Here is a 12627-nt window from a genome sequence, read left to right as displayed (position 1 = left end):
CCTAACAGTAAGCTAATAGAACACCCTAACGCTTTCCCTGACCAGCAGCAGCTCTCTCCCTAGCGGCATCCAGACACAGAATGATCCGAGCAGCGCGGGCAGCGGCTAGTCTATCCCAGGGTCACCTGATCTGGCCAGCCAACCACTGCTATCGACGTGTAAGGGTACCACGTCATGCTGGGTGGAGTGCAGAGTCTCCTGGCTTGTGATTGGCTCTGTTTCTGGCCGCCAAAAATCAAAACGGCGGGAGCTGCCATTTTCTCGAGCGGGCGAAGTATTCGTCCGAGTAACGAGCAGTTTCGAGTACGCTAATGCTCGACCGAGCATCAAGCTCGGACGAGCATGTTCGCTCATCTCTAATGGTAGTCCTTTTTCAAAGATGGTGTTCCGATACCCCTCTCTTCACTGCGCATGTGCAAGGTGACTTCCGGACATGCACATTATAATGGGGGAGACGCGGATTCATGTGTTTTACCGCAGATACAGACGGAGCATCAGATTTTCGCACCTATCCTTCGTTAGGTCCCTGTTCACACACATTTACATGATATTGAATAAGAAGTCTGCAAACACTGTTATCACTTTACTGCTATGTTCTTACTATATTATGGAAGATATTTTATGCACTAGCACTTTATATATGTAACAATAAATATGTTTTTATATGTATTTCTGTAATCACAATCAGATGTACAAATTGATCATGTGACACTCTCTATTGTGTTAAATACTGGGCTGTTACGTCATGTCCTTTGCTTTAGAAAGGTGGTAACTAGAGATGAGCGAACATACTCGTCCGAGCTTGATGCTCGTTCGAGCATTAGCGTACTCGAAACTGCTCGTTGCTCGGACGAATACTTCGCCCGCTCGAGAAAATGGCAGCTCCCGCCGTTTTGCTTTTTGGCGGCCAGAAACAGAGCCAATCACAAGCCAGGAGACTCTGCACTCCACCCAGCATGACGTGGTACCCTTACACGTCGATAGCAGTGGTTGGCTGGCCAGATCAGGTGACCCTGGGATAGACTAGCCGCTGCCCGCGCTGCTCGGATCATTCTGTGTCTGGATTCCGCTAGGGAGAGAGCTGCTGCTGGTCAGGGAAAGCGTTAGGCTGTTCTATTAGAATAGTGTTAGGCAGGAGTGATTCAACAAGAACCCAACAGCCCTTCTTAGGGCTACAATAACGTTATACTTTTTTTTTTTTTGTTTGCTTGTGGCTGGGCTTGCTGGCACTAGTAGTGCAGCTAGTACCATATTGTGAGGAATTTGCAGGGGGACTTGCTACCGTTGTGTTTAGCTCTTAGTGACACACATATCCACCTCAAACACCAATGTGGGAAAATTTATTAGGGGTTTGATTTCAATTAGGCACAGTCTGCCATTTCCTTTTTATTTTACGTTTATTTTTTCATAACTCAGCGTCATCTCATCAGTGTGCTTTCATACTTGGCTAGAAAATAGCCAAAGGAGAATCCAAACGGCTTACTTACGCCTACAATAGCGTTATATATATTTTATTTCTGGTTGATCTGCTGGTGGCTGTCCTTGCTGCAGTGCATATACTAGCCAATTGTGAGGAATTTGGAGTGAGACTTGCGACCGCTGTGTTTAGCGCTTAGTGACGCACATATCCATCGCAAAGACCGAAGTGGGATAATTTATTAGGGGTTGGATTTCAATTAGGCACAGTCTGCCATTTACTTTTTATTTTACGTTTATTTTTTCATAACTCAGCGTCATCTCATCTGGCATAGCAGTGTGCTTTCATAGTTGGCTAGAAAATAGCCATAGCAATAGGATAGCATCGTTTGGTTTTAAAAACTAAAAAACACAAAAAAAAAAAAAAACACAAAAAAAAAAGTAAAAAAAAAATTAAAGTTATAACTTTCATTTTCAAAATGTTTAACCCGAGGGCTAGGGGTAGAGGACGAGGGCGGGGTCGTGGGCGTCCAACTACTGCAGGGGTCAGAGGCCGTGGTCCTGGGCGGGGTGAGACACCACCTGCTGATGAGGGAGCAGGGGAACGCCGCAGAGCTACACTCCCTAGGTTCATGTCTGAAGTTACTGGGACTCGTGGTAGAGCACTGTTGAGGCCAGAACAGTGCGAACAGGTGATGTCGTGGATTGCCGACAATGCTTCGAGCAATTTGTCCACCAGTCAGTCTTCCACGCAGTCCACCCATGTCACCGAAATCGGCACTCCTCCAGCTCCTGCACCTCAGCCTGCCCCCTCCCAGGAAAATTTGGCATTTGAACCGGCATACTCTGAGGAACTGTTTTCTGGACCCTTCCCACAGTCACAAACCACTTGTCCGGTTGCTGCTGAGCAATTTTCCGATGCCCAGGTTTTCCACCAGTCGCAGTCTGTGGGTGATGATGACCTTCTTGACGTAGTGGCATAAGTGTGTAAAGAGGTGTCCGACGATGAGGAGACACGGTTGTCAGACAGTGGTGAAGTTGTTGTCAGGGCAGGAAGTCCGAGGGGGGAGCAGACTGAGGGATCGGAGGATGATGAGGTGACAGACCCAAGCTGGGTTGAGAGGCCGGGTGAACACAGTGCTTCTGAGACGGAGGAGAGTCCTATAGCAGAACAGGTTGGAAGAGGCAGTGGTGGGGCCAGACGGAGAGGCAGGGCCAGAGCAGGTGCATCAGCGCCAAATGTGTCACGTAGTGAAGCTCCCGTGGCGAGGGCTCCCGCGGCGAGAGCTAGATTTTCAGAAGTCTGGAGGTTCTTTAAGGAAACACCGGATGACCGACGGACTGTGGTGTGCAACCTTTGCCAAACCAGGATCAGCAGGGGTTCCACCACTACTAGCTTAACTACCACCAGTATGCGCAGGCATATGAATGCTAAACACCCGAATCAGTGGCACCAAGCCCGTTCACCTCCGGCCGTGCACACCACTGCTCCTTCCCCTGTGTCAGCTGGCTGGGACCGAGTCTGACCCTGGGGCTGGTCATATACTGCCAACGCCGAGGATTGCGGGGCCTACCTCGGTCCAGGTCTCAAAGGCCTACTATGCCTCCTCCTCCTCCCACCCCTCGTCCACCTCCTCCTCCGAACTACCATCCGTGGGCACGGCGCCATCAGTCGGTAGCTCTAGGCACAGCAGCAGTGCCGTCGCTAAGCGACAGCAGGCGGTGCTCAAACTGCTGAGCCTAGGCGATAAAAGGCACACCGCCCAAGAACTATTACAGGGCATCACGGCGCAGACTGATCTGTGGCTGGCACCGCTGAACCTGAAGCCAGGCATGGTTGTGTGTGACAACGGCCGTAACCTGGTGGCGGCTCTGCAACTCGGCAGACTGACACATGTGCCATGCCTGGCCCATGTGTTAAATCTGATAGTTCAGCGTTTCCTCAAGACATACCCCAATCTGTCAGATTTGCTCACGAAGGTGCGCCGCATCTGTGCGCATTTCAGGAAGTCCAGCACAGATGCTGCCACTCTCAGGGCAGCGCAGCGCCGCCTCCAACTGCCCGCTCACCGACTGTTGTGCGACGTGCCCACGAGGTGGAATTCAACATTAACCATGTTATCCAGAGTTTACCAGCAGCACAGAGCGATTGTAGACTGCCAGATGTCAACTTCCACCAGAACTGGTAGTCAGGTCAGTCAGCTTCCTCAAGTCTACAATGAGGAGTGGACGTGGATGTCTGATATCTGTCAGGTGCTGAGTAACTTTGAGGAGTCAACACAGATGGTCAGTGGTGATGCCGCCATCATCAGCCTCACCATCCCGCTGCTTGGCCTGTTGAAAAACTCTCTGGTCAGCATGAAGTCGGAAGCTTTGCGCTCGTCACAAGAGACGGGGGAAGAAGATTCCCTTGTTGATAGCCAAAGCACCCTCAGGTCTGTTTCTCAGCGCATATCGGAGGAGGTGGAGGTGGAGGAGGATGAGGAGGAAGAGGAGGAGAATGTTGGCGAGACACAAGAGGGGACCATTGTTGAGTCCTTCACTGTTCAGCGTGTATGGGCAGAAGAAGAGGAGTTGGAGGAGTTGGAGGAGGAGGAAATGGACAGTCAGGCCAGTGAGGGGAGTGAATTCTTGCGCGTTTGGACTCTGGCGCATATGGCAGATTTCATGCTAGGCTGCCTATCCCGTGACCCTCGCGTTCAAAGAATTTATTCCAGCACCGATTACTGGGTATTTACTCTCCTGGACCCACGGTACAAGCAAAATCTTTCCACTCTCATCCCTGGAGAGGAAAGGAGTGTGAGAATGCATGAATACCAGCAGGCCCTGGTGCACAAGCTGAAACAGTATTTCCCTTCTGACAGCGCTAGCGGCAGAGTGCGTAGTTCTGCGGGACAAGTAGCGAGGGAGAGTAGGCGAGCAGGCAGCTTGTCCAGCACTGGCAAGGGTACGCTTTACAAGGCTTTTGCCAGCTTTATGTCACCCCAGCAAGACACTGTCACCTGTCCCCAGTCTCGGCAGAGTAGGGCTGATCTTTACAGAAAGACGGTGAGGGAGTACGTAGCTGACCATACCATCACACAGCTCCCTACAACTACTGGGTTTCAAAGCTGGACATGTGGCACGAACTGGCGCTGTACGCCTTGGAGGTTCTTGCCTGCCCTGCCACTAGCGTCTTGTCCGAGCGGGTTTTCAGTGCAGCTGGTGGCATCATCACCGATAAGCGTACACGCCTGTCGACTGACAGCGCTGACAGGCTGACGCTTATTAAGATGAATAAAGCCTGGATTTCTCATAATTTCCAATCTCCACCAGGTGAAGGAAGCTCAACCTGAATAATTTATGCACTCCTCCTCCTCCTCATTTTCCTCCTTCTCCTCCTCTTTGTACACTAAAGCAGAGGAAACTGGCTATTTTTTGACAGGGCCCACTGGCTCTAGCTATAGTACTTTATGCATTTAATTTTTCTGGAGGGCCACCTACCCGGTCCTCTGTTTTAAACAATTTTTGGGAGTGCCACATACAGGCACTCCATCTATTCAATTTTTCTGGAGGGCCACCTACCTGCTCCTCTGGTTTGAAAACTTTTTTGGACTGCCACATACAGGCACTCAATCTATTCCATTTTTCTGGAGGGCCACCTACCTGCTCCTCTGGTTTGAAAACTTTTTTGGACTGCCACATACAGGCACTCAATCTATTTCATTTTTCTGGAGGGCCACCTACCTGCTCCTCTGGTTTGAAAACTTTTTTGGACTGCCACATACAGGCACTCAATCTATTCCATTTTTCCGGAGGGCCACCTACCTGCTCCTCTGGTTTGAAAACTTTTTTGGACTGCCACATACAGGCACTCAATCTATTTCATTTTTCGGGAGGGCCACCTACCTGCTCCTCTGGTTTGAAAACTTTTTTGGACTGCCACATACAGGCACTATCCAAATTAAATTGTCTCCATAGCAGCCTCCACACGTTGTCTCCATTGCTACCTCCAAAAGTCGTCCATATAGCTGCCTCCATACATCGTCCCCTTATCAAACGAGGTGTGTCAGGCACAAATTTGGGTTGTTTTCATGGATTCCACATCAAAGTTGTTAACTTTGTCGCCACCCTGCTGTGTAATCCACAAAATATACTGGCAAACTTTTATCATGTACCGATATTATTTGAGCGCTTCTTGCTCACCTCCTTTGGTTCCTCTCTGCCACCCATTGGTTTGAAGCCTGAGTCCATTTAGGGTATGTCGCCATGACACTCTCTAGCCTGCTGCCGCTGCCTCTGCATGCCGTCCCCTATAGTGTCAGGGTCAATTATTGGATGTTTTACATGCTATCTAGCTTCATTCTGTCACTCTGTCATGGCCATGCTGTTGCCCATAATTTTGGCATAATGGTACGTTTAAGCAGCCTCAGAGGCATCCATGCATGCTGCCCCTGCTGTTTCCTGTCCATTTCCGTGGTGTTTCCATCCTTTTCTGAGGTTCCCAGGTGTTTGGCCAAGCTTCCCTGTGCAGAGCCTTGGTCCCCTTGAAAAATGCTCGAGTCTCCCATTGACTTCAATGGGGCTCGTTATTCGAGACGAGCACTCGAGCATCGGGAAAAGTTCGTCTCGAATAACGAGTACCCGAGCATTTTAGTGCTCGCTCATCTCTAGTGGTAACCACCGAAACGTCGTGCATGGAATAAACTCATCACTTTTTGTTATGGATTGGTATTTGCTGTCTCATTTTTCCTATATTTTCTATATTTTCTTCTCATTTTTTTAATGGACTGGTTTGTGCTGTCTCATTTGTCCTATTTATTTATCTATCTATCATATCTCCATCTGCACACCATATTAACATATGTAATGAACATTCTAGAACACCAATACTATGACCTCATGGAGGGTCATGGTAACCCATGGCATGGAACCTTAGCTCTGGTCATCACAATAGAAATATGTGATGTCATAGATGATTTGATGACATCACCACCTTCTATATCCCACTGTCACCCCTTGTAGTAGATCATTACCTTACAGACTCCCAAGGGTGAGGTAATCACGATGCATTCTGCAGCAAAATCCGAAATACGGAGAAGAGCCCAAAGAGATCGGGTTCTATTACAGAGGAGAGGAATTGATGAAGAGCAGGAACCATTATTCAACTTATGGGTAATGGACTGTCCACCAACTGATGTGGACATTGATGACTCAAACATGGCATACAAAAGACTGGATCTGGAGAAGACCCGAAAGATCAAGAGACATGAAATCCTTACACAGAAAAGGAAAATGGAGAACCTGATGGAATCTCACTCTGCCGATGAAGACCTTAACAGGGCCATTCTCAACAGCATGAAAAAACTTGGAGAATTGGTCCCTGCTTCCAGGAGGAGGAACAAATACTCAATCCTCAAGAAACTCCGAAATATCAGCTCAGAGTTAGAGATGGAAGAGGTTCTCCAAGTAAGACCACAACATGTCTCTTTCACCAGATCCCACAGTCCAGAGACTCCAAACCTACAGAGAGAGGCAGCCAAGAGGAGAATCAGGAACAACAGAGATTGGGTTGTCCAAGGATTGAGAGGTCTCATCTATGCCAAAGCCATAATTAATGGAAATGGAGCGTTAAGAAGATCCGGGTCACCAGCCATCAACACGTCCTTCACAGAGAGCAAGAACGGCTCAGAGATTGTCTCTGCACCCAACGCATCCCTGGAACCAGGTAAGATGGAAATCACTTAGTACTATAAAACTGGGGGATCAGAGGGGGGTAGTTGGTTTTATATTATGTATTAGGCCTAAATTAAATTCTAGAGATCTATTAAAAATACCCTGGTTTCCAATAGCAACAACTCACAAATCAGATTCCATTATTCCAGAGAGTTCTAAATTCTAAAATGGAATCTTAGGTCTGATTCTAATCCTAGTTGCTAGGGGCAACAAGGATTTGTTTTAAAGTTATTATTAACCCGTTAACGACCTGACATTTTTTTATTTTTTCATTTCCATTTTTCACTTCCCACCTTCAAAATCTATAAACATTTTTTAATTTTACACGTAAAGAGCCGTGTGAAGGTTTGTTTTCTGCTTAACAAATTGCACTTTATAGTGAAGGTATTTAATATTTCATGCCGTGTACCGGGAAGCGGGAAAAAAATTCCAAATGCAGTGAAAATAGTGAAAGAACGCATTTGCGCCGTAGTCTTGTTGGCTGTATTTTACAGTTTTCATTGTGCACCCAAAATGACAAGGCTACTTTATTCTTTGGGTCGGTACGATTACGGGGATTTCAAATTTGTATAGGTTTTATAATGTTTTGATACATTTACAAAAATAAAAAATTTCTGTAAAAAAATTTTGGGGGGATTTTTCCATTTTCTGGCGCCAATGACTTTTTCATACTTCGGTTTGGGGTTTGTGTCATATATTGCAATTTTTGATGAAGTTTTCATTGCTATTATAGTTTATAGGACTGTACAACCTTTTGATCACTTTTTATCAATTATGTTGTATTTTTCAAAATGGCAGAAGAGTTCCATTTTCAACTTTGGCCGCTATTTTCCGTTAGGGGGTTAAACGCAGCGAAAAAGTGTTATTATATTTTGATAGATCGCATTTTTCGATGCAGCGATAACTAATGTGTTTATAATTTTTACTGTTTTTATTTTTACCGTTTTTAAATTAAATTTATATCAGTTCAGGGGGGTGATTTGAATTTTTAGGTTTTTTTTCATTTATTTATTTTTTTTACTTTTTAAAAACTTTTTTTACTTTTATTTTGACTATTTTTCAGACTCCCTAGGGTACTGTAACCCTACGTTGTCTGATCAATCCTATCAAATACTGCCCTACTACAGTATGGCAGTGTATGGGGATTTTCCGGTGACAGCACATTGTAATGAAAGGGTTTAAACGAGACAGCTTCAGGTCTTCGGAAGACCCGATGCTGTCATGGAGATGGATCACCGCTCCCCGATGACATCACGGGGAGTGACGATCCTCAGCAAGATGGCAGCGCACCCATCTTTTTTGAGCCGCTGGCAACTTTGCGGTGATCTGAGGGAAAACACACAATCAGTTCTAGCAATATGCAGCAAAGACCTAATGGCTATGGAGAGGGCTCAGCCAGGACCTGATGCGCCGTACTATTACGTCACACGTCGGTAAGGGGTTAATGTACTTTCACTATAAGAAGACTATATGTAATAACAGATTTTCAAGCTTATTATACAAAGATAAAATTGCAGGTGACTTTAGTGTAATAAGGAATCTCCTATTTTATCTCAGCAGAGGGAAGCGCTCAGCCAGACTCTGACATAGCGGCCATGCCAGCGGAAGACCTCGCCAGTGCCCGACCCCAGACACCAACACAACTTGTTAACACCATAAGACCTTTCGATGTTAACAATCTTGAGTTTCAGAAAGACCTTGGAAAGGGGGCATATGGAAAGGTAAGTGGCCAAAACATGAATCTACTTTTATTCTTCACACAAATCTTTATCAAAAACCCAGTACTTTTCCTTATAATTCTCAATCTGATCTGTTATCATTCTCCTTCAGGTTGTCCTGGCATCAGATCCCATCACTGATGAACTGCTGGCCGTAAAGATCATGTCCAAGAGTAAAATCAAGGACACAATCTCCACAGAACTGGAAGTCCTTAGAATTGGAGCTGAATGCCGCTTCCTGATATCATTGCGGGGATCTATGGAGACAACCACCAAATACATCATAGCCATGGACTATATGGCCGGAGGAGACCTGTTCGGCCTGATGATGGAATGGATGCCCTTTGACATGCAGACAACAAGGTACATTTCTTATATTGTGGTTGAATTATTGAGGGAAAGGTCCTAAAAATCTGGAGTCTTTGAGGTCCTAGAGAACGGGGCCTAGGGAGGAATATAGAGGCATGAGTAGGACACGTGTTATTGTATGTTCTGTCACTGATCACGGACGTCACCGCTGATCTATCATCTACTTTCTTCTCCCCAGACCCTTTGCGGCAGAGATGTACTGCGGACTCCGATATCTTCATGACCACGGCGTCATACACCGGTAAGTCGGACATAAATCTATCTCCTGTGATTCCTTATATTACATACATTATGGGAGATGTTTATCTTTATAAATTCTTTCTTTCCGCAGTGACCTGAAGCCTGAAAATATTCTCCTTGATGACATCGGACACATTAAAATTGCTGACTTTGGCATCTCGGCAATAAATGTGTTTAGAGAAGACACCACCACAGGCATTGCAGGCAGCACTGGATATATAGCCCCAGAGGTAAGGAACGTCATATAACTACTAAGCCATGTGCTATCACAGGCCGGTCCTCATAGCGCTGTGTGTGTAGACCCTGCCTCATCTCCTGACTGATGTCTTACAGGTGCTGGACGAGGAGCCGTATAATCATCTTGTGGACTCGTTTGCATTTGGCGTCATCCTCTATATGATGAGCGTAGGAGATCAGCCGTTCTATGGCGAAGGCTCACTGGAGGATTACTATTGGTCACTGCAGGAAGATGTCCCTGATTTTCTCCCGGGAACATGCCCTCATGCCATCGATTTCATCCAAGGGGTGAGTAGTAAGAAGGATAACATTGGGTGGATTATATAGAAATCATACATTATATCATATCTCATTATTTCTCTCATTTTCCAGCTATTGTGCAAATCTCCATGTGACCGTATAGCAATGACATCGTCCACCAGATCCCACCCGTTCTTTCACACAATTGACTGGGACGACGTGGAGTCCGGCAAAGGCCGCCCACCATTCCAATGGGACTGTAAGTATCAGACACATCCAAAGTGTGATCATTGCAGTTACATATAGACACATGTTCTCCATTATTCAAACCATTATTATCCCCCCCTCCACCATACACACAGTTATACAGATAATAAGAAGATACTTAGATATTATTTGTTTTGTCTTTTACAGGAGTAAATGGCTGATAAAATCCAGCCCGCTCCAGTAACATCTTGGAAGAATTTACTTTATGGCTACTCTACCGATTGTGACATTTCTACCGATTGTGACATTTCTACCGATTGTGACTTTTCTACCAATTGTGACCAGTCTGCCACCACATAACATCCACATAGATTCGAGCACCAATATTCCAGGGATATAATCCGATCGCCATACATGGGGTCAGGAAGGAATTTTTTCCTCTTATATCAGGACAAGCCAACCAAATGTCCTCAGAGGTTTTTTTCGCCTTCCTCTGGATCGACATAGCAAGTCATTATTAGGTTAAAAGCCAAGAACTTCTTTTAACCATACTTGCTATGTAACCATCTAGACAGCTCATCTATGAACATGGTGGCAATGACTTTACTTACCGATTGTGACAGAAGGAAGCTACGGCTACTTCACTTACCGGATATGGACTTAAAGAACAAAGTCGATGTGACCAGTCTTCCACCACATAACATCCACATAGATTCGAGCACCAATATTCCAGGGATATAATCCGATCGCCATATATGGGGTCAGGAAGGAATTTTTTCCTCTGATGTGAGTACATGCCAACCAAATGTCCTCAGAGGTTTTTTTCGCCTTCCTCTGGATCGACATAGCAAGTCATTATTAGGTTAAAAGCCAAGAACTTCTTTTAACCATACTTGCTATGTAACCATCTAGACAGCTCATCTATGAACTTGGTGGCAATGACTTTACCTACCGATTGTGACAGAAGGAAGCTACGGCTACTTCACTTACCGGATATGGACTTATAGAAGAAAGTCGATGTGACCAGTCTTCCACCACATAACATCCGCATAGATTCGAGCACCAATATTCCAGGGATGTATTCCGATCGCCATATATGGGGTCAGGAAGGAATTTTTTCCTCTCATATCAGGACAAGCCAACCAAATGTCCTCAGAGGTTTTTTTCGCCTTCCTCTGGATCGACATAGCAAGTCATTATTACGTTAAAAGCAAAGACCTTCTTTTAACCATGCTTGCTATGTAACCATCTAGACAGCTCATCTATGAACATGGTGGCAATGACTTTACCTTCCGATTGTGACCGAAGGAAGATACGACTACTTCACTTACCGGATATGGACTTAAAGAAGAAAGTGGATGCTAATTCATCTACCAAATATGGACTGATAGAAAGAAGCGTCTACTACTTCAACCACAGGTCATGGACCGACTGGAGGAATCAGCTGTTCCTTCACTTAGTGGCCATGATAGACACAAGAAAGGGTTCTCTCCCCTTCTTCACCTGACGGTCATGGACTGACAGAAGGTTGCATCAGCACCTTCATCCAACAGCCATGGCAGACACAAGGAAGGGTTCAATCCCCTCCTTCACCTGACGGTCATGGACTGACAGAAGGTTGCATCAGCACCTTCATCCAACAGCCATGGCAGACACAATGGAAGGGTTCAATTCCCTCCTTTACCTACCGGCCATGGACCGAAAGAAGGTAGCATCTGCTCCTTCTGCTGCCGGCCATGTGCAGACACCAAGATGGGGTCACTCCCATCCTCACCTAGCGGTTATGGACCAAGAGAAGGATGCAGATGCTCCTTCAACTACTGGCCATAGCAGACACAACGAAGGGGGCAATCCCTCTTCACATACCGGCCATGGACCAAGTGAAGCATGCGGCTGCTACTTCACATACTGGCCATGTGCAGACTTAAAGATGCGGCTATTCCGCTAATTCACCGAACATTCATGGACCCACAGAAGGATGCGGCTGCTCCTTCATCTACTGGCCATGGATAGACAGACAGAAGGCCACATGGATCTACATGGTGTTGAAGAAAGAATCCACGGACATCTCCACCTAGACAAGTCACACTTAAGATTCCTGCTCTTCTCCTCTCCTTCATGTGTGATCTAGACCTGGATTTCCCGAACCTCACCAAAGTACAAGCCAAGGCCTCCAGAGAAGAATCCCATCTGCTCTTCTCTATTATCAATTACTGTGCAGAAAATCACAACTTTCTTGCACAAATAAAATATAAAAACATCTATAAAAGTTTTGATTCAACTCTTTATATTTAAACCTTATTAAATATCTGTATTCCTCTGGGTTGGGGGAGGGGTGTGTGACATCACGGTGAAACTATAGAGGCAGAGATATTTGGAGCAGGTGGTGCATATAATTTTTTGCCCTTACGGCTTTTTCTAGAAGACCAAACCACCTGACAGCATGTCATTCAGAGATAATACATAGGACCACATTAGGCATCAC

General features: G+C 45.9%; 1 protein-coding gene across 2 annotated transcripts; it reads left to right on the top strand.

Annotated features, from left to right (window-relative positions):
* Window positions 1–6443: 6443 nt before the first annotated feature.
* LOC140069042 (serine/threonine-protein kinase Sgk1-like) lies at window positions 6444–12395 on the top strand. 2 transcript variants are annotated; one of them, XM_072114378.1, is made up of 8 exons: window positions 6444–7123; window positions 8692–8852; window positions 8962–9212; window positions 9397–9459; window positions 9550–9688; window positions 9792–9983; window positions 10068–10194; window positions 10350–12395. In XM_072114378.1, coding segments are annotated over exons 1-8 (1596 nt in total). In that variant the 5' UTR covers window positions 6444–6462; the 3' UTR covers window positions 10352–12395. The 2 variants fall into 2 exon arrangements, with proteins under 2 accessions (XP_071970479.1, XP_071970478.1); XM_072114377.1 differs by having other exon boundaries at window positions 8689–8852.
* Window positions 12396–12627: the final 232 nt, after the last annotated feature.

Source organism: Engystomops pustulosus, chromosome 7 (assembly GCF_040894005.1).
Source record: "Engystomops pustulosus chromosome 7, aEngPut4.maternal, whole genome shotgun sequence".
Lineage (NCBI taxonomy): Eukaryota > Metazoa > Chordata > Amphibia > Anura > Leptodactylidae > Engystomops > Engystomops pustulosus.
This window is presented reverse-complemented; position numbering and strand designations above follow the sequence as displayed.